Source organism: Bos javanicus, chromosome 3 (genome assembly GCF_032452875.1).
Source record: "Bos javanicus breed banteng chromosome 3, ARS-OSU_banteng_1.0, whole genome shotgun sequence".
In the NCBI taxonomy this organism is placed as follows: Eukaryota; Metazoa; Chordata; class Mammalia; order Artiodactyla; family Bovidae; genus Bos; species Bos javanicus.
Window position 1 is genome coordinate 48653994 of NC_083870.1, and position 27458 is coordinate 48681451.

Genomic DNA, 27458 nt, shown 5'->3' on the forward strand with positions numbered 1-27458 from the left:
ACTAAAATCCAAAAATCTGACAATATGCATTGTCAGCAAGGACGTGGAACAATAGGAATACTCATTCATTGTTGGTGGGAATGCAAAATGGAAGCCACTTTGTAAGACAGCATTGCAGTTAAAATGTTAATCATATTCACAGTGCACAATCTAACTATCACACTTCTAGGTATTTTTTTCAATTGATTTCAAAATATATAGCCACACAAAAACCAGCATGCAAGTGTTTACACCAATTATATTCATAATTGCCAAAAACTGGAAGTAACCAAATGTTATAGGTTGGTTCACAATATTATTCACAACATAGTATGTGAACAAATAAGCAAACTGTGGTACATACATACAATAAGATACTATTTAGCGATACAAAGGAACAAACTATGAATTTATGTAACACAACAGGTGAATCTTAAATGCATATTGCTAAATCAAAAAAGCCAGTATGAAAATTGTCTGATTCCATTTATATGACATTCTGGAAAAAGCAAAACTATAAAGACAAAACAGAATAGTGACTGCCAGAGGTTGAGAGAGAGAAGGAGAGTGTAGAATGGGTGAGGCGTGGGCAGTATTTTAGAGTGGTGAAACAATTCTGTATGATACTGTAGTGGTGGATACATGACAATATGCATCTGTCAAAACTCACAGAACAGCATGAAGAATGTATGCAAGTTTTTAAAAAAATTAATAAATAAAATCTCCCAGGGGACCCCAGTCTGAAAATAGACTGTAAGACTAAAAACCCTATATATATAGGCACTGTACTCTAGTTAGTAAAACTATTATCTCAAGGGGGAACAGGTTAACAATTTTGAAACCATTATGCATGTATATTGGGATTTAACAAATAAATTTGTCTATGGTGCAGTAGGGACCAGATTTCTCATTGTTGGAGTGGAAATTACAGAAAATTGAGTGTAAAAGGCTAGATTGATCCATATGATCCTGGATTAGAGTTGGAAACTTCAGTATAAACTCATACTTAGTTTAATACAGATATAGATGGATATATAGAGAGAAATAATTATAGATATGTGTGTATATACAGGTTAATATATTTCCAAGTTGTCAGCTGGGAGGACATAGGAATAATGATTCCCCAGGAGCAGTGAGCACACCCAGGGCCCACATTTTGGTTTCTAATAGCAGTCTCCAATAAAAGGAAAAAAGACTCCTTAAGAAAAGGTGGATTCTAGGGTTGGGACACAGTATACAATAAAAATCCAGAATACTGTTTTTAGTATCAGAAACTAAATAAGTGCTCAAAGAACAAAATGATGAAGTTATTTTGTTCAAAGGGACTAAGAAACCAACTGAAAGAGCTCCCAATGGCAAAAGTTATAACAATTTGAACCAAATAAATATAGGTAGTATTGGTTTTAAACTCAAAGTAAAAAGTTGATATCCACGAAGTCATGGTAACATAAATGAATGAATGAGTGAATGAATAGAGAAGAAAAGATAAATACTCTGTACAGAATGATTGCAAACAAAATATGTAGATGCATCCTCAAAGAGTTCATGAAGCATAACTCTCCACTGTTCAAGAGGGGACTATGTGTAATGACTTTGTTCCAGGGAGTTCAGTGTAGAAGGCAAGTAGCGTAGAAATAGTAACTTTAAAAACTGAGAAATCTTACAAACTCTACCTCAGCCAGGTGAACAAGGTAAACACCAACAGTGATAAACCACGTTTATGCACGTAATCCTGACATAATGGGATGAGAATGGCACACTACTTCTGTGGTCTTCCTCCAAAAACCCCATTGTTGTTGCTTAGTTGCAAAGTCATGGCCAACTCTTGTGACACCGTGGACTATACAGCCTGCCAGGCTCCTCTGTCCATGGGATTTCCCAGGCAAGAATACTGGAGTGGGTTGCCATTTCCTTCTCTGGGGGATCTTCCTGACCCAGGGATGGAACCTGTGTCTCCTGCATTGGCAGAAGAGTTCTTTACCACTGAGCCACCAGGGAAGCCTCCAGAAAACCCCATAACCTGAATCTAATCACGCAAGAGAAACATCAGACAAATCCAAATTGAGAAATATTCTACAAAATACCTGACCAGGACTTCTCAAAACTGACAAGGTCATCAAAAACAATGAACATCTGAGAAACTGTCACAACCAGGAGTCTAAAGAGAAGTGACAACTAAATGTAATGTAGTATCTCAGAGAGAATCCTGGAACAGAAAAATGGCATTTGGTAAAAACTAAGGAAATCTGAACTACTATAGCCATTAGTTAATAATAATGTACCAATATTTATTCACTAATTATGACAAATGTACCATACGAATGTAAATATTAACACTAGGAGAATCTGAGTGTGGGGTATATAGGAATCCTTTGAACCCTCCTTGAAACTTTTCTGAAAGTCTAAAATTATTCTCAAGTAAAAAGCATATTTTTTCAAAAATTAAATATTTGCTCTATTCTACTTTTTCCTCCTTAAAGAAACTATATTGCCTAATGTTGCTTCATTATATTGTAGAGGTTGAATTATAAAATGGAGTGAAATATATCCATGGATCTTAATATTCAATTTGACTGAATTAGTCATGACTAAACTAGAAACTGGAGAAGGCAATGGCACCCCACTCCAGTACTCTTGCCTGGAAAATCCCATGGATGGAGGAGCCTGGTAGGCTGCAGTCCATGGAGTTGCGAAGAGTCGGACACAACTGAGCAACTTCACTTTCACTTTTCACTTTCATGCATTGGAGAAGGAAATGGCAACCCACTCCAGTGTTCTTGCCTGGAGAATCCCAGGGACGGGGGAGCCTGGCGGGCTGCCGTCTATGGGGTCGCACAGAGTCGGACACGACTGAAGCAACCTAGCAGCAAACTAGAAACTGCTCAATCTCAGAAACCAAAAATCAAACTGTTAAAAAAAGACCTTAAAATATTTTACTAAGAAATTAAAATATGAAACAGAAATAATTTGTAGGATAAGAGAGATATTACAATTTATAACTATGTTGGGTGAAAAAAGAAGGAAGTCAAGGCAGCAATTTAGGTGCGGCTGCTGCTAAGTCACTTCAGTCGTGTCCGACTCTGTGCAACCCCATAGACGGAAGCCCACCAGGCTCCCCCGTCCCTGGGATTCTCCAGGCAAGAACACCGGAGTGGGTTGCCATTTCCTTCTCCAATGCATGAAAGTGAAAAGTGAAAAGGAAGTCGCTCAGTCGTGTCCGACTCTTAGCAACCCCATGGACTACAGCCTACCAGGCTCCTCCATCCATGGGATTTTCCAGGCAAGAGTACTGGAGTGGGGTGCCATGCTCAAATTAATAAAATAGTATCACAAATAGGAAAAATGTCACTGTAGCAGTAAAATCAAGATTTTTTGCTCTATCCCAATCTCCTATCTTCCAGCCTTCTCTACTCCAAAGATTTTCCCCATCTGATCCTCAGTCATTCATTTTTGTGACTATATAGCCTCAATTTTAATGAAAAATGCTATACCTTAAATAATCCACCCCCGTATTTAAAAAAAAAAAATTTTTTTAATTTATTTATTTGACTGTACCAGGTCTTAGTTGCAACAGGTGGGACCTTTGATCTTCGTTGAGGCATGCAGGCTCTTAGCTGCAGCATGCAGGATCTCGTTTTCTGACCAGGGATTGAACCCGGGCCCTGTGCATTGGGAATGCAGAGCCTTAACCACTGGATCACCAGGGAAGTCCTAACCCATTCCCTTCTAAGTGTATTCATAATACCTGATATTTCATTTTATCCAATTCCATCTAAATCTCTTCATTGACTTCCACTCCCAAACCTGTCACTATCAGCCTCTGATTCACTTCTTTTCCTACCTACCTCAGCGCTCTTGGCATCCTCAGCGCTCTTGCCACTTCATCCATCATACTTACCTGCCTATCATCAACTTCTCATCAAGTCAGCTTTCCTTAAGCAGAAAAGAGAGGGAAGGCAGGTACTACACTCTGCAGTCAGAAAGGCTGGGCTCAAATCTCCTTCTTCCACTTGGCTGCTGTGTTACCTCTGTTACTGACCTCTCTGTCTCAGTTTGATCTACAAAGATCATGGTGGATAATGATAGCACTCCGCCCCCTTATACAATGAAGTTGTTATAATACACAGTAAGAACTCCCTTGAACTAAAGAGCTCAATCAATAGCTATTATTACTCACCAATATTGACATTAGATAAATAGCACAAATATAGAGAGATCTGAACTGCCCAGTGTATCCTCAGATTTGCTTCATGTTCCTTTTACTTAACTTGACATTCTCCATAGAATTGCCTCCAAACCTCTGTCTCACCAATGAAGTCACTTTCCTTCCTCACTTAACTCTACCTCTCAATCCCAGAGGAACTGGCCTCCTCTGCTCTTAAGATATTAGTCCATCAACCATGGATTCCTCAAACTCTGACCTCAAGACCAAATCTTTTCAGGCACATCTTCCTCTACATTCAGAAGTGGTTTCTCTTGCTATCTCCAAGGCCAACTGCTCTGCACCTACACTCTGCAACCTTAGGCCATCAATTATCCCCTTCCTCTTGCTCCATCCAGCTCTCCATCTATAGGTTGATTCCTTCTTTCTTACCAACATGCCCAATTCTTCCTAATCCAAAAATCTCTCCTCCTCTGCTTGATTTCCCTATTAAACTTTTAAAAAGAGACATCAACAGTGTATTCACAGACATTCTTGCTATAACTTCACAACCCAGTACATATGATTGCTGCTGCTGCTGTTGCTAAGTCGCTTCAGTCGTGTCTGACTCTGTGCGACCCCACAGACAGCAGCTCACCAGGCTCCCCCGTCCCTGGGATTCTCCAGGCAATAACACCGGAGTGGGTTGCCATTTCCTTCTCCAATGCGTGAAAGTGAAAAGTGAAAGTGAAATTGCTCAGTGGCGTCCGACTCTTAATGACCCCATGGACTGCATCTACCAGGCTCCTCCATCCATGGGATTTTCCAGGCAAGAGTACTGGAGTGGGGTGCCATTGCCTTCTCCACATATGATTGCGTTCCCCTATAAAAGAATGCAGGGGTCACCAGTGGCAGCTCCATAACAAGACAGTGGATTCATCTCAGCCTTCATCCCAGGTGACCTTTCTGTAGCATATGACACTGTCGATCATCACATTTCCTTTCTCCTCTCCTGGTTTCCATACTATTTCCTCTTCATTCCAGAGCTACAGTTTTTCAGTTTCTATTTCCTCTGCCTTTCCCTTAAATTTTTGTGTTTCCCAAGTCTACTTCTTCCATATGCTGTACCAAGGCCATTGAATCTATTCCCAGGGGCCTAAAAGGGTTCAGAACAAGTTTCCCAAAATGTGCCACCACTATGGCATGCTGAATATTTTGTGTGTGCGTGTGTGTTAAGTTGCTTCAGTCGTGTCTGACTCTCTATCACCCTATGGCCTGTAGCCCACCAGGCTTCTGTGTCCATGGAATTTTCCAGGCAAAAATAGAGCTGAAAGAAATTAAGACCCAGCAGATTCAAGAAAAACTCCTACCTCTCCCTTAACTACCTGAGAGATTTCAGACAGGTGACCCAGCCACACAGAGAGCTATTACCAAGAGATAACTTTTCATCTGAATGACCTATCTGTATGGCAGGACAAACATCTAATTACCAACTATCTGCTCTCTTATCATCCTGTGAATATCCTCCTCCACAGATGCCTACACCATGCCTTAGTTCAAGACGGCTTTATAAGCCTCTATTGCCAGTTTGAACTTGGATCTCATTGTCCTGTGGCACTCCCATATATATGTACTTAAATCTGCTTTTTCTCCTGTTAATCTGCCTTATGTCAATTTGATTATTAGATCCACTAAAGAACCAAAACTAGTAGAGGAAAACATTTTCCTCCTCAAAGGCTCAAACACCCTGACACAAATATCTGGTTTCAAGTTCTCTCTTATATTCTACTTGTAGTTCCATATTTCTCAGTTATTGCTGAGCATCCTTACCTGACAAATCACACATTCTCAAATATGCCTCAAACCCAGCACACCTAAAACCAATACCCTACTCTTTGCTTAATCTCCCTTTCTTCCATGACCACTACCACAGAAATCTCCCAATATTAATCAATGGGATCATCATCAACTTAGCCAAATCAGAAACCTGGAGTCACCCTAGACTGTTCCTAGTCTTGAACCAAGCCCTATTCATCTTATCTCCTAAGATTCTTCCTAATCCTTTTCCAACTTATTCCATTACACCTGGTGCCATTATAATTTTTGTCATTGGTGTCTCTTACCTAGATGAATGCAATAACCCAACTGGCCTCCTGTAACCCTATATTTCTAGCCTTTTCTCTTTGATCTCATAACTCCTAGATTGTATTTAGCCTAGACTGTTTCCTATTCTCCAGCACTTTACACATTTTCCAAATTTTTGGTTGTCTGGAAAGGTGATTATCTACAAATCTGGACTTTAAGAACATGTGCTTTGGCTTTACTGTACAATCATCGCATTTACCTTCAGCCAGTTTCTCCATGTGACTGGTGCCTGATCTTTAAGCCAGTCTCTTTCACAGGAAAGAACTCATGTATTAATTTTTAGGATAAAATAATATTTATATAATTGTTTTTCTCTTCCTCACGTCAGAAGAACCCCTTATGTTTTTGGAATGTACCTCTTTTTACCTAAGTAGAACACTCCTTCATTCCAACATATATAGGCTAACAGTTTTTGAATATATGTATTGATGTTGAGAGGGAGAGGAACAGGAGGAAGCAGAAGATATGCTTGTGGGAAGGAAGGAGAGTGGGAACACACTGTCTTTCCCTACCAGCCACAGCTATTACTCAGATGGGTATAGGAGAAAAGATGATAGACTGTATGTGCTTGTAACCCTCCCCAACTCCATATAGAAAAATCTATCTTTGACCATTTAGCACTTCCTCCTCCCTCTGTTCTTCTAAATGCACATGGACTTTTCAAGTTTCCTAGGAATGAATTGTGCACTGTGTGGTACTAAGCACCCTCAGTGTAAAAACAAGGTATTAGTGGGTATAATTCACATTTGGAAAGATGAGCCAGAGCTACTTTCAGATAGAGAAAGAAAGGAAAAAAGAGGATGGGAACCAAGAATCTATCCACCAACAAGGTACTGGTTTGGTGAATTTTAGGAGTTGAGAGTCACAAGTGTGAGCTCTGGGAAACCTACAGGGTCCCAGAGATATTTTAAGTTCAGGAGGAATGAAGAGAACAAAAATATCACAAACCAAAGGAAAAAAACTATGGAAAATGTCATTATAATCTCCTTGCTGCTCCACTATACCATTTCTAGCTCATATTCCAATCCCATTTCTCAGTTCTTAATTTCTTCAAGACTCAAAGATTTTAAATAAAGGTAGAGCATAGCTTTTTACTATAAAATTAAAGAATAAGTCATATTATCTCTAATATTATGATTTCTCAAAAAGAGTTTCAAACAAAAACATTAAAGTTCCTTTAAGTGTCAAAGATAAGTTCCTCCTGCTTTAAAATCTCAAATCCGAATCACTGTCAAGATACAGATATTGCTAAAGCTAAACTGATCACCTCTTGGGAACCATTAATTCAAAAAGCAATTAAATGGCTACTAAGTACCAGACAACAGGAGGACACTGGACGATGCAAAATTCAACAAAGTTTGGCTGTTGACCTAACAAAACACAGAGATAAGTAAAAAGAAAAAGTTTACTTTACAATAATTAATCATAATGCTATAACTGTGTGTTGCTATTGTGCCACACAAGTAAGGGACACACAACCCAGCCTGGAAGACATGGGGTTTCTTGTTGTGCTCAGTACAACTCTTGGGCTGACTTGTGAAGAAAGAGCAAGGATCCAGGAGACCTTTCCAGCATAGGGACAGTGGGGCAAAAGAAGAATTTGAGGGGAATACGGCATAAAGAAAGAAGACAGCTCTACCTGCAGAGCTTTCTATGTCACATTACAGAGCTCAGAGTTTATCCTGGAAGCAGAGGAATCACTCAGAGGATCTAACCAGGGGGGCGGTACGTGCTCATTTTTGTGTGGAGATCACCGTGGAAGGTAATAATACAGCAGAGAAGGAAAGGGGAACAGGACTAGAGACAGGCAGACTGCCTAGAGCAGAAATCAGTAAACTTCTTCCCTAAAAAGCCAGAGAGTGAACACAAAGCAAGGGGCTCCGGAAGCCATACCATATCTGTTACAACTAATCAACTTGGCCGCTGTCATGGGAAAGCAGCCATGGTAAACAAACACACTAGGCTGGGCCCCAGTAAAGCTTTATTTGTAGAAACAGGCAGCAGGTTTGGCCTTCAAGTGTTAGTTTGCCGACTCCAGTCTAAAAGAGCACTGTTCAAAGGAACTTTCTGCAGTAATGAAATGGTCCACAGATGTTCTACTCAGTTCTGTAGACACACAGGGCTATGACGCACTGGAAATCTTACAAGTCACGCTGAAGAACTGAATTTTTAATTTCATTTCATTTTAATTAAATATAAATAGTCACATGTGTGGCTTGTGGCTCCTCTACTGGACAGTACAGGTATACCAGGTAGTTCAGGAGCCCAGACAAGAGATGATGAGCTAGGGCACTGACAGCAGAGATGGAGAGGAGGTGGCCAAGGCAAGAACCATTTAGGAGGTGATGTGGCAGGGCCTGGGATGTACCAAATACAGGTGAGGGAGAAACAGTCAAAGAGGATTCCCACATGCTGAGCAGAGATAACGGAGAGAATGGCCAGGTCACAAGCTGAACAGGAGCATGTAAGAGAACAGAGAGGGAAATGTGTTGCATTCTATTTCAGACGTGTGGATTCTGATGTGCCACCTGGGAGAAGAAAACACTTGACTACAATGAAAAGAAGTAAGCAATATTAAATATGCTTTTTTATAGATAAAGCAACTGCAGTACAGGAACGTTACATAACTTGGCCAAGGTCAGAGCAAGTAAGTGGCAAGGTTAAATTGCAACTTGAGTTTCTATGATTCTAAAATTCTGACATAGTTCATTACGCCACACTGAGCAAATGGGTAATAGCTGAAACCTTGAAAGCACAATTCACTCAGGGGAAAGCACGAAGAAGGTCAGTGGGCCCAGAGGAACACCGGCATTTAAGGAGCTATTACATAAAAGACTGAGACAGGATGGCCAGAGCACTACAAGAACCAGTGCGGTGTCATGAAAGAGAAGGGGAGCTGTGGCATTAGAAGGAGACGGCCAACAGTATCAAGTCCACAGGGAGATGCAATGAGACAGGCACCAAACAGTGTTCACTGGATTTCGCACATGCAAGTCATTGGTACCTCTAAGGAAATCATTCTAGCAAAATGACAGAAGAGGAAGCCTAGTTTTAATGCATTAAAGAACAAAAAAGATACAACCAAGTAGAGAAGGCAAACAAACTACGCACTTCCAGTGTTGACTAGATTTCAGCATATTGAATCTACACTACATTTAGCACTTGTTGCATATGTAGTGAATGAAAAGCACTAGGTCAGGTGCTTTACACATGTAAGTAAATATACAACCAAACATACAACCACAAAGAATCTTCACAATAAACTGTAAGGCCGATAGGGATCATTATCCCCATTTTATAGGTAAAAAAACAAAAACAACAGAGGCCCAGAAAGATGAGACAATTTTCCACTCACATACAGTGGGAAGCGGGGCAGCTTGGATTTGAATCCAGGTCTCCTGCCTTCAAAGAACATGTTCTTTGCTCTCTATACTTTCACGTCATCAGAGTCTTTAAAAATTGCAGAAGAACTCTTATTTTAAAATTTTCAAATGGCCAAGGCTAAAGAACTTAGTGTCTTCTTGAAGAAATAAAAATTAAAACATACGAAACACTGACAAACAAAATAAGATAGTACATAATTATCTGGGAAAGAAAAGTTTAAGCAGCAGATATGTAATCTAATTTCTTCTGTTTGGGTGTGGAAGGACCATCGTTCCCACCTTTGGCAAAAAAAACAAGTGATGAGGCTAACTGCTTGGTAAGCATAATGATGGTATTTGCAGCAGAAGAGTCTTCATCCTTGGAATGCTTTTAGGATACATGTAGTCTACAGTTGCTTATAATAAATGAACCTAGAGTGTACAGATATATGGGGTCTGACCTCCCTGGGGAAGGTTACATAATCTATGTAACTATTTGAATATTAAATGGAGATATTTCATAACCAAGACAGCTACTTTATGTCAGCAATATGAACCATACATATCACTTAGAGACCTCATAGGTAACCTCATTCCAGAATGTGCCCAATGCAAAAAAAAACTTAGGGAGGCTTGCTGATGGTCCTGAACATTATCATGCTTTGCCAGTGTCTCATGATTACTTGTATCCTTGGGATTATTAGTAAGGCTTGATACAGGGTAAGCTCCCTAATGCACATGAGTCTGATTTGACTCTCAATTCTCTGAGGTATCTCTGCACTAAGATACAAAAAGCTACATGTAATCGTGGGAGCTTTCCCTGGGTTTGGGACTTTGACCTAAAACTTGAAAGATAGGCAAATTTTTCAAAGACGGAGGGAAAATGGAGGATATGAATAAAGGAGGAAACGTGAGAAAAATCCACAGGTGCATGAGACAGTTTAAAGGTATAAAACTAACTCTAATGTGTGGTAAGAAATTAGGCTGGAGACATGGAGCACATCACAGAGAGCTTCAAAAATTCAGAGAAGACTCTAAAGAAGACACAGCATTTAGTAAGAAAGTAAGGCACTGAAAGTGGGACAAGAGAAAGATGACTTGGAGGCACTATGAGGAAAGGACTGGAGAGTGGGTGAATGGAGAGTCAGGAAGTCAGTTAGACCGCTATCAATCACCCACAAGATCCTAAAGGCCCTAAACTAGGACCATGCGTATGGAATGAAAGGAGCAGCTAAACATCACACAGAAAAAATTACAGCAGACCCTGTTAAATGACAAGATAATGGTAAGAAATGATAATAATAAAGCCATTGTCAAAATGAGAGGTAGGGAGACAACTACCTCCCTCCAGGAGGTGGAGCTTAATTTCTCCCCAGAATGGGTTACATACTTCGTGCCTTGCTTTCAAAGAAGAGAATAAGGAAAAGGAAAAACTTCACAGCAGCGAAACTTGTCAAACACCACCTCAACCACACGGTGGACATTCACACCCCCAGTGATGTCACATGGATATCATACAGCTCCTGATATGTGACAAGGGCAGTTCAGTTCAGTCACTCAGTCGTGTCTGACTCCTTGCAGCCCCATGGACTGCAGCACGCCAGGCTTCCCTGTCCATCACCAACTCTCCAAGCTTGCTCAAACTCATGTCCATCGAGTCAGTGATGCCATCCAACCATCTCATCCTGTCATCCCCTTCTCCTGCCCTCAATCTTTCCCAGCATCAGGGTCTTTTCAAATGAGTCGGTTCTTCGCATCAGGTAGCTAAAGTATCGGCATTTCAGCTTCAGCATCAGTCCTTCCAATGAGTATTAAGGACTGATCTCCTTTAGGATGGACTGGTTGGATCACCTTGCAGTCCAAAGGACTTTCAAGAGTCTTCTCCAACACTACAGTTCAAAAGCATCAATTCTTCGGCATGCAGATTTCTTTATAGTCCAACTGTTACATCCACACATGACTACTGGAAAAACCATAGCCTTGACTAGATGGACCTTTGTTGGCAAAGTAATGTCTCTGCTTTTTAATATGCTGTCAAGGTTTGTCATACCTTTTCTTCCAAGGAGTAAGTGTCTTTTAATTTCATGGCTACAGTCACCATCTGCAGTGATTTTGGAGTCCCCCAAAATAAAGTCTGTCACTGTTTCCATTGTTTTCCCATCTATTTGCTATGAAGTGATGGGACTGGATGCCATGATCTTCATTTTTTAAATGCTGAGTTTTAAGCCAGCTAGTTTTAAGCCAGCTTTTAAGTGACAAGAAGGGCACTTCACCTCTATAGGACTCCTTTCAAAAACCTATAACCTTTGCCTAGTCATGAGAAAAACAGGTAAATCTAGACTGCAGGATTCTACAAAATAACTGGAGAGTATCCTTTAACAATGTTAAGGTCATGAAAAACAAGGAAAGACTAAGAATCTGTTACAGACCAGGGTAGATCAGGGAGGAAGACTGACAACTAAATGCAACGTGGCAGCCTGGATTGAATCACAGAACAAAAGGAAGACACTAATAGAAAAACTCGGGGAATCCAACAGTCTGGAGTTTACTTAGTAATAATGAGTCAATGCTGGCTTAGTTTTGACAAATGTTCCATGTAAGATAATAATGTAAGATATTAACAAAAGGGGAAACTAGGTGAAGGGTATGTGGGAGTTTTTGTGTAATTTTTGTGACTTTTCTGTAAATCTAAAATTAAAAGATTCTTTTAAAAGAGGGACAACATAATGTTGGTATCAAAATTTGGGAACAGGAGGAAGTTGGTATCAGGGATATTAACTGGACCCAAGATAAATCCAGTAAAACAAAGTATTGTTATACCACAAAGGGAGCTAGGTTTAAGAGCCAGGGTCACCACCAATCTTGGCTTAGTTTCCTTCACCTTTCCAAGGCTCAATTTCCTCATTTGTACAATGGTGATAATTCATATCACATATTCTCATTTTTATAGCTAGGATCTTGAGGAAAACATTTCCCTAAACTAAACAACCCAAGTATAAAATAATTAATGATATCAGTAACCTACCGCTGATTCACAAAAGGGCTGGAAAGTTCTGCAAGCAGGCGGAAATTCCCAATATACACCAGCACACCATCATTCTGGGTGATAAATATAAAACATCATGTCAGGGTTAACATTCTTATCAAAATCTCCAATCATTGAAGAGACATTCAACAGCTTCTTGGCATAAAACAATGATCAATATAAACACAAACCAAGTCTGCTAAAGTGATCTTCTTTATGAAAACTTAGAAATGTCATTAGAATTCTACAGTATTTTTTAAAGACAACATATTGCACACTTATGTTCATTTATGTACATAATGTTCACTCAGACAGATTTCAAGCAGTAGTCTCATGCTGAACTAATGAATTCTGCAAATGGCCATGAGTAACAGCGTTCTCAAATTACCATAGAAATAATGATCATGGTAGTGTGAATTTCAAAAGTTGAGTAATTTTATAGCTATTAAATATCTAATAGGAATGTAGTTTAAATCCATCAGACACACCTTAAAAATTTCCAGAGTGTGCTTCACTTCCTAAATAACAATAAAAGCCTATGAGCAGACACACACTTGCCAAATGTAACAACACATGTTAAACCTTATCTATCATATTTGACCTGAAAAATATATTTGTCAATCAGAAGATCCTATAGCTAAAACACATACTTTGGGGACCTTTCTGAATTTAGAAACATAATGCTTAGTACATTTCACTAATTTAATAACAAGAAAAGTATAATACTGTTAATAACCATTAGAAATAAAACCAAAAGTATACATTCCAAAAATGTTATGTAATTTTAAAAGTGTTACTAGGTTAATGGAATCATTATAGCACTTCCAATTAAATCAGAATTATGATTACAGACCAAAAGAAATAGTTCCACCTGCCCTCAAAATGTTCCCAGATGGTGCTAGTGGTAAAGAACCTGCCTGTCAATGCAGGAGACATAAGGGACATGGGTTTATTTCAAAGTTGGGAAGATGCCCTGGAGGAGGGCATGGCAACCCACTCCATTATTCTTGCCTGGAGAATCCCATGGACAGAGGAACCTGGAAGGCTGGAGTCCATAGGCTTGCAAAAGAGTCAGACACGACTGAAATGACTTAGCATGCATGCCCTCAAAACATGAGATATACAACTTCAGAAACATTTTTCCCACTGTTTATAGCACACTGCCTTCCAAATGGGAACAATATAAAGCAATATTTTAGAAAATGATAATGAATGGGACTTTTTATTTGAAGAGTCTCAGTTCTTCTCTATGTAAGTTATTTTAGGGGTTATACATTGAGAGCTGGGTTGCAAGAATTAGTTTTTCCAAGATAAATCTAAAACTAAAATTTTTCATCATCTCAAACTCGCTGTCCTTAGTGAAACTGAAATGGGTTATGAGGAAGAAGAAAGGACAACAGAGAGATGAAGACAATAGCCAAGATGAGTCTGTGCATGTGGAGGGTAATGGGGAAGATGATCGTCAACATTTTAGAGGCGACTGGACACAGCCACAGCAGTTCAAAAACACATGACAATCCATGGGAAATAACTATCCACATGTGTTGTTACGTTAACACAGAAATATGTGTGAATTTGAGATTCTATATTATTCTGCACTATTTACTTTTCTGTTACAGTAAATGCTTTTATTTAAATAATAGAACTAGTTAATATCAGTAACTAGTAATTAATAGTGGGGCTAATCAAACAAATCAAATTGTGGAAAAATATATTTTTATAATGTTTCTGATCTTTTGTTTCTCTTTGATATTGAAATTTAGTAGATTATATAATGTTTTCAGAAGCATAAATGTAAGACTTTTTAAAAGAAGAATGCAAATACAATAGGACTAAACAGTTGTTACCCATATTTAATAAAAAAAATTATATCTTTTTATCCATGACATAGTAGGATATTTTCACTCTTTATCTCCTTTTCCAATAGTACCTTTCTGAAATGTCTGCAGCCTTTAGGATATCCTTATCTTTTGCAGGATTAAAACAACTACAGTTAAATACAAAATTTACTTTGACTTCTAACTGTGCTCTTAGAGGTCCACATTACTGGTATCAGTCAAATATGATGATCTCAAGCTAAATATTTTCTCAATAAAGTTGTTTAAGCATAAAATACATAAAAATTTACTTATTAGCAATAGCAGGCTTTTAGAGTTATAAGAATTCAGTTTCCAGCTCTCTAACAATATCCATTCACTTTGTAGCTACAGGCTTGTTCTGGTAGACCAGCAGTTTGCAAGATCATTTGTATGCATAAATTCATCATATATGCCATCTATTTCTAAAATGTCTAAAACACATATCATTTTAAGATACCCTAGAGCATACTCAATGAATTCCAGTAAGTTATAGTTTTAGTATAAAAAAATTCTATTTAATGAAGCTACTCTTCTCTGGTAACATTTTTGAGTTCTGAGGCAGTCTTATTTCCAAAAACCTGAGCCAGTATTTCACTCCATAAGTTTTCTCATTTCGTTGTATGCAATTTCACAATCTGCACATAACATCAAACGATGCAGGGACTGATAGTTCACCATTTTCTAGCTCCTTATGGCCTCTTCAACTATCATCATTTTGGAGAACCAGTACATAAATATCCGTTTCACTGCAACATTTTTATGCATTCTCATCCTCAATCTATTTCCAAACTAAAGGACATTCCTCTTGCCTCACACTCTGAACATATGCTTGCAGAGCAGGCCAACATTTGCTGGCAGCAGTCATAGCTACTTGTAGGCTCTTGTCCACAAAGGTTATCTCCTTCCATCTCCATAAAGTCAAATATCTCATTAAGTGTTTCTTCAGGTTTTGAGTAAATGAAAGATGAACAAGAACTTTCATTATGAAAGCTTCAGTGTCACAGGTAAGCAAATCACGTTCCTCTAACAGGATTGTATACAAGATGTAGAAGACATCTAGCAGGAAATATCTTTTCACTTTCCTTGGTAAGAAGTTTATAGACTGAATGAAATTTGCCAAAGTTGACAATAGTACTGTCTGCTATAAAATGTAGATAGATGAGCAAAATCTAACTTGTTTTTATATATCAACAATTTTCATGTTTTATGTGGTTTCTTTATAATCTTCACAGAAATCAAAAATTCAGTTTGAAAATCCATTTTTCAAATCAAAATACCAAAGATGGAGGGGGACACCTTTTTGTTGCTGTGATTCAATAAATCATTTGATATACTGCAGAAAGAATGATCATTGGTAAGATCTGACAAATCAGCTCTATATAAGAAGCCATCACATCTGTTACCAAAATTTCCCCCTTCTTTCACCTATAGAATATTTTAGTTGCACCTTCTGAATCAGGAAATCCAGCTTTACTCAGTTTCACAGAGCAATCAAGGGGATAAAATGTGTACATTCATGTGGAATATCCAAGCTAAGTCAATGCCTGCTATTTTCATTTGAGCATTGGTGTCTTTTTGCAAGATGAGAAAAGCACAGATTAAGATGTACCTGCCTGTATTATTCCAGACCTGCGAGATTTGGTCTCTTCAGGTGCTTTTACATCCTCTTCTCCAGCAGGCCTGTGTTGGTGGCTAGGGCTGCCATAGCTAAGTACTGCAAACTGAATGCCTTAAACAACAAAAATGTATTATCTTACAGTTCTAGAGGCCAGAAGTCCAAGACCAAGGATCAACAGGGCCATGCTCCTTCTGAATGTTTTAGGGAAGAAGTTATTTTAGACCTTTCTCCTAGATTCTAACCGTTCCTTGGTTTCTGGCAGCTCAGCTCCAATCTTCATATGACGTTTTCCTTGTGTGCATGTTGGTGACCAAATCCCCTTTTCATGAGGACACCAATCATATTGGATTAAGGACCAATACTACTCAAGTTTGCCTGATTTTCACTTAACTAATTATCTCTGTAATGACCCTATTTCCAAATTAGGTCATATTCTGAAGTACTGGGGATTAGGATTTCAACATATACATTTGAGGTGAGGGTGGGGCAGGGGACACAATTCAACTCAAAATTCTTTTATGCATATTGTGCAGTATGTTCTGCCTTGGTTATCCAACTTCCTAATTGTTTTTCTATCCATCTATGATAACATATCACTATACACAATAATATATACTATGTATATTTCCATATATAAAAACTACTATAACCTTCTTTCTTGGTCATGCTTGTGGCAGTTTGGTGGTATCACAACTGTTGTCATTTTCATTATCTACTCTTAGAAAAAATGGTCACAATATGTACAGTGCTAATAAATTAAGCTAACACTGTTTCAAAAAAATACAGCATTAATCCAATGGGCAAAGTCAAGGATGACTGTTATGGTTCATGATTACAACACACTTAAGTTGCATCATTCAGAGTGATGTGACAACAAATGAACCATTATTGAGAACTGCAAATCATGGTTGCCATGATTTTTTTGCATCACAGGGAGGGGTTTCATGAGATGTAGGATTTTTGATGGTAAAATGGTAAAACCAGGATAGACATAGGCAGGCCACTCCTAACTTTATTTTATTATGAATTTTATTATAATGAATTCCAAATGGCAGGTGAATGTTTTCATTTTAATATGTAATAGGAATCACATTCCCAGCTAGGAGATGTGGAAATGAATACAGAACAAGCATCTTGCCTCTCTTAAGTCATCCAGCAGGAAAAAAAAAAAAAAGCACTTTAAAGAGAAAAGGAGAAAAAAATGTCACTCATATTCTAGGTTCCTGGATAGTTTGTGGGCTTATTTTTAGTTTGAGTGATTTGTTTCAAGTTTAGGTGAGTTTTTTCAAAAGAAGTGGTCAGAATAGTTAAATTAAGAAAAGGTCAGAAAAATAAGAAATTGTATTCAATGACAAACCATTCAAATAAAATTCTGAAGTTGAAATGCTCTTCTTTTCTCTCCTTCCATAGTTGAATTCTGTAGTGAATAGGTTAAGGGAGAAAAGCCTTGCAAATAGTATAAAGCTACAAATAATATGACTGGGGCCACAGAGGACAGAAAATGAAATGAAAAAAGTTATTTTAGTAAGATTGTTACTTGAACCAGATGTAAAAATCTTGGAAATATTTTTACTAGTATAATCTTTCATTATAATAAATTCAGATATATAATAAACATTTCCTATTTTTCTTAAAGATAAATTCTCTCATTCATAACATTGCCTTTCCCTCCTCAGTTAAAGGCAGCTCCTCATTCAATCCATTATTCTTAATGATTTTCTTCTTCTTTGATTAGTTTTTTTAAGTCTATGCTATTCTAGAAAAGTGTATCCAATGTTTAGAGAATATGATAGTCCATACTGCTGTACTGTGAGTTAATGCGCTCCTACGGTCAGTCAAAATCCTTGCTTAATTACTCACTGTGTCTTTCAAATAAACAGTTTTTCCAAAGATGAGATCCAATTCTAAAATTTATTTTTGTTTAATTTGAATTCTATGCAACTTCAAAAATATTTAAAAGACACCTCATAGTCATGTAAAATACTGAAATGATAATAGTAGCAATACCCTTAATCTTAAACCTTAAAAGAGAATTCTATGAATTACTCTCTAGTTAACTTTTTAAAAACAAAAAAATACGTTCATGACATATACTATGTCTAAGACTTTTTTGAGAGTTTAAAAGATTACTTCTTCCAACTCCTTTCGATTTGGAACAGAATTTAAAATACCTATTAATCAAATATCAAATATCAGGTTAAACCTGACTTTATGATATTCTTTAAGTATTAAAAGTTACTAGTAAAAATAGTATTTTTGGTACATTGTTTTTATCTAAATATGGCCAAAATACAAATTTTTCACATTTCGAAAAATTTCCTCTAGATTTTCTTTGAAAAAAATGGGCATAACATCCTGACCTTTCTCTTAACTTCTCTTACCTCTTTCTAAAGAGAATCAGTTAGTTGTAAGCCAAAGATTCTCAAAATGTGGTTCCCAGACTAGCAGCATTAGCATTTCCCAGGAACTTGCTAAATTTGCATATTTTATTCTTGGACCCCATCCCAGACCTACTGAATCAGTAGCCCTGGGGGTGACACCAATTATCTAGTTTTAACAGGTCCTCTAGTTGATTCCCATATACACTAGTGTTAAAGAGCTACTGTCCTACCTAGAGATTGAAGTCCTAAGGAAACTAGCTCCCTACTTCTCTGAAATCATAATTAGGGAAGATTTACAAAAGCCCTCATCAAAACCTGCAACTATTATCTAGGTGGACCTGATACATTCCACTAGAAAAGTTTCTTCTGACCCCTTCCTGTCTGTTATTGTACTTAGCCTCCTGCAAATACCTACATCCCCTGTTTCTCATTTACTGTTCTATCTATAAAGCTTAGTGCAGCGCCTGGCTTTGTTTCCTGAGTTGAGCCTCGCCTGCTAACCAGTGTAAAGGAGAATCACCTCAAAAATCAAAATCCTAAAAGAGTCCTTCGGACCTATTTCTGAGGGGGTCACTGCACCCTGATGAGAACATTAGTATTCCACCCGAAAATGAAAACAGAAAAATATCTCAATTTCAATTTCTTTAAAGAGATCGGTAGAGCAGCATTAGAGGTTATCATAAACTTGTTACGAGCAAAAAAAGATAGATGATTAATCTCCAAACCTTGATACATTCAGGTTAGTGAAGGCAAGACAGGAAAAGTGGGCAGGCAACTAAAAGAGGTAGGGGAACTTGAGACCTATGTAATAGCTACCAATCAGAAGGAAAAGAGCTAGAAGCAGGTTCTCAATGAGCACACAAGCAGAGTCCCTCATCATCCCATGACCTCTTGTCTACTGATGAACTTCCCTAACCCCATTTCCAGATCTCTTTGAAATATGAGGAATACTTTGTACCAGAGCTGTTGTTAGGAGTGTATGGCTGTCACTGCCACCACCATGATCTTCATCACTTTATAAAACAGAATGACAGAGTTACAGTTAACTGACAGATGAGAGGTCTCTGGATGCCATGACCTCTTTATCCTAATACTCATGATAGAATTTCCATGAAGACTTACAGGCTAACTGACTGCTTAGAAAGTCTGCAAAACATTATCCTCTTTGGGCAATTCATGATGATTATTAAGCAGTTAAGTTTAAGGAGGCAAGGATAGTTAATGAATGATTATGGGCCTGTGGTCTGAAAACCAAGATTTGAACCGTAGCTCTCCCGGGTGACCTTGGGCAAAGAAGACCAAAACCTCAGTTTCTCCATGTGTAAAACAAGCAGAATACCACCCTTATGACAGAGCTGATATGAGACTAAGACACAATGCATACTAATGGCAAAGAGGAAAAATAGTAAAACAGAAAAGCACTGCAAAAAAGCACTTTTTTTAAGGTTAAAAGTGAAATAGAACCAGGTACTTTTTCTTACCACAGCTATTAAGAAGATTAAGTTTGAACAAGTTCTGAAAGGATGTATTCTTTCCTGCCTAGGTACAAGCCTTCAACTCTAGTCATTGATCCCTGGATGACTACACAAGACTAAAGGCCATGCCTGAGATGATGACAATGAACAGATGATAGGAAAGACAGATCATCATCACAATTAGGACAAAAATGTAGGTTCACTACTGCTATTTTACTATATATCAATAATCACTCCTCAAAAAGTAGTTAATGTTACTTTCTAATTGCTGCAGAAAAAATATTCATGCTGGAAAAGAAAATAAGTACTTCTAAGGGAAGACTCACCTGTTTTACTTGCCCAGTAGGTTGTATCAACTTTATATCTCACTTTGCACAACTATACTGCATCCAAGCTGAACTTATTTCTTCATGACAAGTTTATGCTTATGACCATCAAAATGTGGTGAGATTGAGATGGCCTCTAAAGATTGCCTATTTCAGTTACCCACAGATTTCTTAAATCCCTTCTACAAAAGTTCTTACAGTTTACCCCTTAGCATGGAAAACTCTGTGTTAAGAGGAGTAGCATCTTCTAAAGCTGCTTTCCAAAAGTTCCAGAACTAATCTGTATCCTCTTTGACATCTACCCACTAGTCCTATTCCAGATTCTGGCTATCCAAAATCACTTTTTCACATGAAAGTGAAAGTGTTAGTCACTCAGTTGCGTTCAACTCTTTTGCAAACCCACAGACTACGGCTCACCCGGCTCCTCTGTCCATGGAATTCTCCAGGCAAGAATACTGGAATGGGTTGCCATTCTGTTCTCCAGGGGATCTTCTCAAACCAGGGATTGAGCATGGGTCTCCTGCAATGCAGGCAGATTCTTTACCGCCTGAGCCACTAGGGAAGCCCCTCTTTTCATATTATAACCCTTCAAATATTTAATGACTGTCCAAGTACCTGTCTGTCTTCTTCATAGGTATCAGTTCCACTCTGCACAAAAAATTCTGGCCTATCCTCCTCAGAGTTCCTTAGCCCTATGTACTGCCAGCATTCACAAGACAAAAACAAACAGATGCAACAACAAAACCAACCAATCTCTTGATGAAAAGAACCATTTACACATAACACTCCCTACATGTTAACCAATTCAATCACATATACATATACATCTTTGGAGGACACTGGGTAACCTTTCTAAAGAGAATTTTAGTAGAACAGGTCACTACCCTTAAAAATGTAAATACTATTTGCCCAGGAACCCCACAAAACCAACCTTTGAAATAACTATGTATAGGCACAAATATGAAGACATAAGAATGTTTATGCAAGTTATATACAATAGTAAAACTTAAAAAACACATAAAGATAGAAAACTGATTAAATACGATTGTTTATCTATATGCCATCCACAGAGATAATGATGCAACTAGATGGCCTGAAAATAAAAACATTTTCAGAACTTGCTGAAGATTTCAAGAGTATACCTCCTTTACCCCCTTTCTTGGAAAATATTTGAGGATATACTATAGCATGAGTGAATAAACCAAGACAGATATGGGGTAAAGAAGCAGTGGCCTCAAACCAGAAGAGTAATGGCAGGAAGCCTGGGACATTAACAAGCACACCTAGAGGGCAGGAGAATGGAGAGCTCTAGGGGCAGGTATCTGGGGAATTTGACTGAAGAGATGGGACAATTCAAATATATGATAAAGGCATATGTTACAAGGAAAAAAAAAGAAGGCAAATAGTCTAAGCAAAAATTAGATAGGAAAAATAATCCTAGCTGTTCAGGGAACTATTTTAATACAGTTATAAGAAACACTTCATTTTCTCTGTGTAGAATCAACTGAAATGCAATATGATTATAGAATATAAGGCAAATATTGTTAAATCTTAGTGATACAAAAGTTCACATACAAATGACAGAAACTGGAAGGACAGAAGCATAAACATCTTCACCTTAAAGGATCAAGAGGTGCTACAAACCCAAAATAAAAATGTTTATAAAGTTTTCAAAGAAACTGTGAGAGGAACTCAAATTACTTTAACTACATGGGAAGAAAGAAGGGAAAGGAGATAGAGGTGAGAGAGTTAAATTCTTACCCACCATAGCAAGAAGATAATACATGATATCTAACACTGACCAATTAAGACGTGGCTTACAGTCACCTAAGTGATCACCATCAATTCTGTCCCTTCCTGCATGTGCACAGTGTTCCTCAGATCATGTGCTTGGGTCTTACTTTCCTCCCCTTGAATCTGGGCTGCCTCAGTGACTCATTTGACCACCGGAACGCGGAGGAAATGAAGTTCTGGTCTTCGGCAGCTAGGTCTCAAAGAGCCATGCAGCTTCCTCCTGGGTCTGTTAGAATATTTGCTCTTAAAATGCTCCCTCTTGGAACACAATAGCCAGGCTGTGAGACGCTCAAGACACATGGAGGGGCCACATACAGGAGCTTGAGGCAAAGAGCCTACTGATGTTCCAGCAGGGAACTAGCATGAACTACCAGCTACTTGAATGAGCCCCTTTCAATCCAGTCAAGCCTTTAGATTATTCAGTCTCAACTGCTACCTAACAGCACCCACATGAGACCTCACGCAAGGACCACCCAGCTTTCTTCCTCCCTTCATTTGTTTTAATATAATTAAAAACTTGTGAGTCAATGGGTTTCACTGGCCTAAGTCAGTATTCTAACTGATGATCAAATTGTCACATTTTTAACCAATGGGATAGCCATTGTGTTAGTTCCGGTGTCCTTCTGAGAAAACCCTATTAGTCTTTGATAGGTTCCTTGCTTTCTGACAGATTACCTTATTTTGTTGTATGCAATGCTTCAATATGTAAAACAAATTTTAAATTTTGGGGTTTGATCCTATTTTTGTAATATATATTCATATACAGAAGAGTATTTTTTAATTATTCATATACACAGATAGGATATATTCCTACATGTAAATGATGATTAAGCAAATATAAATAGTTATCTCTGGATTGTGAGATTGAGCATTAGCTTCTCTTTTTGCTTGTCAATATTTCCTAATCCTCAAATAAAAATGAGCGAACAAATTAATTTTTTCAAATAGCTCTGCACCAACATTTCTTATCATAGCTTTTTAAATTATAGTGTTGCCTTAACCACTGTTTACCAAATGTATTCTTTTGTGGTTCTCTTTCTGCACTTCTGAAGTTCTCCTCTGTCTCTTTTAGAGGACTGACTTTCTTTGGGTCCCTGACTGTGATTACCCTGCACCGACAGGACACTTCTTATTTCTAATGGCATATGAGCCCTTTTCCCCTGGAATAACCATGTATCACCACAAACCTGAAATATACAAACACATTTCTGCCCAAACTGGTTCTCCCATTTCCTTTAGGGTCTCCCCCTCTAGTGCCCTGGGTCACTTTGCCCTCTTGTTTCCCTTCCTTCTCTGAAATCTAAATTAGTCACCATGATCTACTGACTACAATGTTGCTTTTAGATTAGTTTCTTCCTCATTATTTCTTCCTGCTTATTTATTATTATGGATATTTCTTCCTGCTTATTTAACTTATATGCAGAGCACATCACATGAAATGCTGGGCTGGATGAAGTACAAGCTGGAATCTAGATTGCCAGGAGAAATATAAATAACCTCAGATTTGTAGATGATACCACCCTTTGCAGAAAGCAAAAAACTAAACAGCCTCTTGATGAAAGTGAAAGAGAAGAGTGAAAAAGTTGACTTAAAACTCAACATTCAGAAAACCAAGATCATGGCATCCAATCCCATCTCCTCACGGCAAACAGATGGGGAAACAAAGGAAACAGCGAGAGACTTTATTTTTGGGGGCTCCAAAATCATTGCAGGTAGTGACTGCAGCCATGAAATTAAAAGACACTTGCTCCTTGGAAGAAAAGCTATGACAAACCTAGACAGCATATTAAAAAGCAGAGACATTACTTTGTCAACAAAGTTCTGCCTAGTCAAAGCTATGGTTCTTCCAATAGTCATGTATGGATGTGAGAGTTGGACTGTAAAGAAAGCTGAGTGCCGAAAAATTGATGCTTTTGAACTGCAGTGTTGGAGAAGACTCTTGAGAGTCCCTTGGACTGCAAGGAGATCAAAACAGTCAATCCTAAAGGAAATCAGTCCTGAATATTCATTGGAAGGACTGATGCTGAAGCTGAAACTCCAATACTTTAGCCACCTGATGTGAAGAACTGACTCATTTGAAAAGACCCTGATTCTGGGAAAGATTGAAGGCAGGAGGAGAAGGGGACGACAGAGGATGAGATGGCTGGATGGCATCACTGACTCGATGGACATGAGTTTGAGCAAGCTCCAGGAGTTGGTGATGGACAGGGAAGCCTGGCGTGCTGCAGTCCATGGAGTTGCAGAGTCGGACACAACTGAGCAACTGAACTAAACTGAATTTGCTCATTAATAAAACCACCAAAGTTAAGTTCTTCATAATCTATCATCTACATTACTCCAATAACCTCCTCAAAGAGATCCTTCCACACAAAACTTTTCTCCCTCTACGTATCACCTCCAGCTTCATCTTTCTAAATATGTAAATTGCATCAAATTATTTTTTTGCCTAAAGGTCCTACAACAATTCTGTGAAAAGAAAAATACAAGGTTGATAAGGTCCGGGGAAGTCCTTTGAATGTTTAAAAATAGTTTCATATATTTAAATCTTGCAACTTGTGGTATTTAATTAGGTAGCTATCTACCCTGGATATTCTTATTCTTATTCCTTACCCCTCAACTCCTTAGTTCAAAACCATTGTGAGCCAGTGAGCTATGCTTCAGTAGCCTGGCTTCCATATTTTCTAATCCTGTACATCAATGACTCTTCATCTGTTTAATACAATCCACCCATGAGAGTGAGCATCACGTGTGGTAGAGGCTTCCACAGGCAGAGGAAGCCATTAAATAAGGTTCAGGTTACGTATAATTCCTTGTTACCTTATCCTTACCCCATCAACAAAACCTACTAAAATATAAGTCAGATAGATGCTATTAAGAGGACAGATTTAATTCAGATCTAATAAACTACACATTTTGATACTTTACTGTAATAAATTATAGCAAACTCACAACTGAGTAAACTCTCTTTGCTATATAGGTCAATATGGTATTTCTACTTCTGGCATCTACCTTTAAGGCGCTTTGTCTATAATAGAATTCATACTGGCCATGGACTCTGCATGACTCTGTGAGAGAAAACAAAATAAGATTTGTCTGATCCCTTCTAGAGCTTAAAGAAAATTCTTCTTTCAGCCAGTGATTATGAAAATCTGGATTTTCTTATCACGAGAAATTTAATTTTCCAATAGCCAAGAACTGCTAGGGTCAGGAATTCAGAAGGTGAGGGAGAAAGATAAATAAAATTATTATGCACCTATTACAGCTAGTATGATGCTAAATATTGTGCCACTATCAATGGTGTGGAGTGGGATGGACACATTTTCCCACCACTAGGGCAGTATAATTGGTGTGAGGTCATTTATGGGCATCCCAACTGGGCTTTGTATAAAACTGACTATGTTCTACTGTAGCAATTAGGAGGTACTTTTTCTAGGCTATTTGAACTGACTCAGAATCTAAGGTCATTTCCATGATCTAAGAAAACCCTTTTAAAGCACCATCAATATAGAAATGAGATTTGGGAACAAATTCTACCATGTATTCAATTACTGTTTGCTTCACTTTAATCATTTAAAGTTTTTGATGATTTACTTACAAGGCAGAGTTGATGGTTTGAGGTAACACACTGGACTAGGTTGCCAAATCAGGCTCATGGGAAAGAGTGATCTTACCTAGAGTTAAGCTTTACTAGTTGCTACAAGCAGAGAGACTATCAGATTAATGCAGAGGAAGCAGAGAGAGGTTTGGGATATGAAGGGCAGTTGGCAAGCCAGGTCCTTCCTGTGTTGAACAAGCAGTTCTGGCCCAAAGAAGTGAAGGCTCTACAAGGTGAGGTTTACAAAGTTCTTCACACAGCAATAGGAGTCTATCTTATAAAATGTCCTTATCTTATGCCTCTAAAAATATTGTAGAGCCTATACGACATTCTCCAAGGAGGCAGGCCTCACAGAGCCTGGCTTCTCTTTACTACAGCGAATCCTTAGCCAGGAATAGGCTAAGGTCATTTCAGAGTTAAAGTTCCAGTTGACAGGAGATTAGACCTGGGTCACTTGCCTTCTTTCTCCCCCTCCCTTTCTTCCAAGGAAGTGAATGGATTTACAGACCAGCTGCTTGCACCCCTTCCTTACTTAAGAACTTGGTGACAAAATGTAGCTTATTCTTACTTGCCCAGTGCTTAGCTCTCCATATTAGGAATAAATCCAATAATTTCATCAAAACAACTGAATCACAGAATCTCAGATTAGAATTTTAAAGATAATTTATTACAAGCTCCTACCTAAAGCTTCTGCTTATTAGATCCATTTTTATACCTATCTGATTGAAGATACCTTATGGAGAAGAATCACTTTAAAAGGCTGTTGTTAAAATCTTCTATTCATTGGGGATGTCTCTCATAAAAGAGAAGTCTCCCCTACCTCTCATTACCATCCCCTTTGGTCCTAGTTCCAATGTCTGAGTTAAACCAGAGTAAGTCTAATTCCTCTTCCATTGAATAGTCGTTTCACATTTCTAAGGACATTTCAAAACCACATAGATGTCCTACAACTTATCTCTTCTATGCTGACCTCTCTGGGTCCTTCAGTTGTTTATTCTGGGACAATAGCTACCTAATCTAATCTCTCCTCTACAGCTATCTGGCAGCTCACCTCTGGACATAGGCAATTTTAGAGACTCCAGAGGCTTTCGGTATGGTCTAATCAAGAAACTGTAATTTGTTTGAACTGGATACCAAACCTCCCCTAATAGAGTACACATTTAAAAACAACTTTCTATTTTAGCAGATGGACACGCTATTGGTACACCTACAATTGTGGTCATCTGCTACTTCCAGGTCATTTCCCTCTTTTTATACACTGTCAAACTCAAATGCAAACCTTGACATTCATCACTATTCAGTTCAGTTCAGTTCATTTGCTCACTATTAAGTTCCATCTATTTGTTTCAGCTTATTATTCCAGCCTGAAACATTTAAATATAAAATACATCACCTGACACATTATTAGTTCCTCCTCCTAACTTTACTTCAGTCATTTGATGTGCTCATTCGCTCAGTTGTGTCCTACTCTTTGCTACCCCGTGGACAGTAGCCCACCGGGCTCCTCTGCCCATGGAATTCTCCAGGCAAGAACACTGGAGTAGGTAGCCATTTCCTTCTCCAGGGGATCTTCCTGACCCAGGGATCAAAGCCAGGACTCCCACAGTGCAGGCAGTGGGCAGATTCTTTACCTTCTGAGCCACAAGGGAACTCCATAATTGAGAATGGCTTCCCTTGTGGCTCAGCTGGAAAAGAAAGAATTGAGAATAGGCAACATTATTAAAATAATCTTCAAAAACAATAGTTTTTTTTAAAACA

At 38.3% G+C, this 27458-nt stretch overlaps 1 protein-coding gene across 3 annotated transcripts in view; it reads right to left on the minus strand.

Moving 5' to 3' along the window:
• TLCD4 (TLC domain containing 4) overlaps nucleotides 1-27458 on the minus strand; it is a 70323-nt gene that overhangs the window by 6949 nt on the left and 35916 nt on the right. For all 3 annotated transcript variants that reach the window (XM_061411130.1, XM_061411128.1, XM_061411129.1), the window contains exon 6: nucleotides 12653-12726. In XM_061411130.1, coding sequence (XP_061267114.1) covers nucleotides 12653-12726 — 74 coding nt within the window. The remainder of the gene's footprint in view (nucleotides 1-12652; nucleotides 12727-27458) is intronic.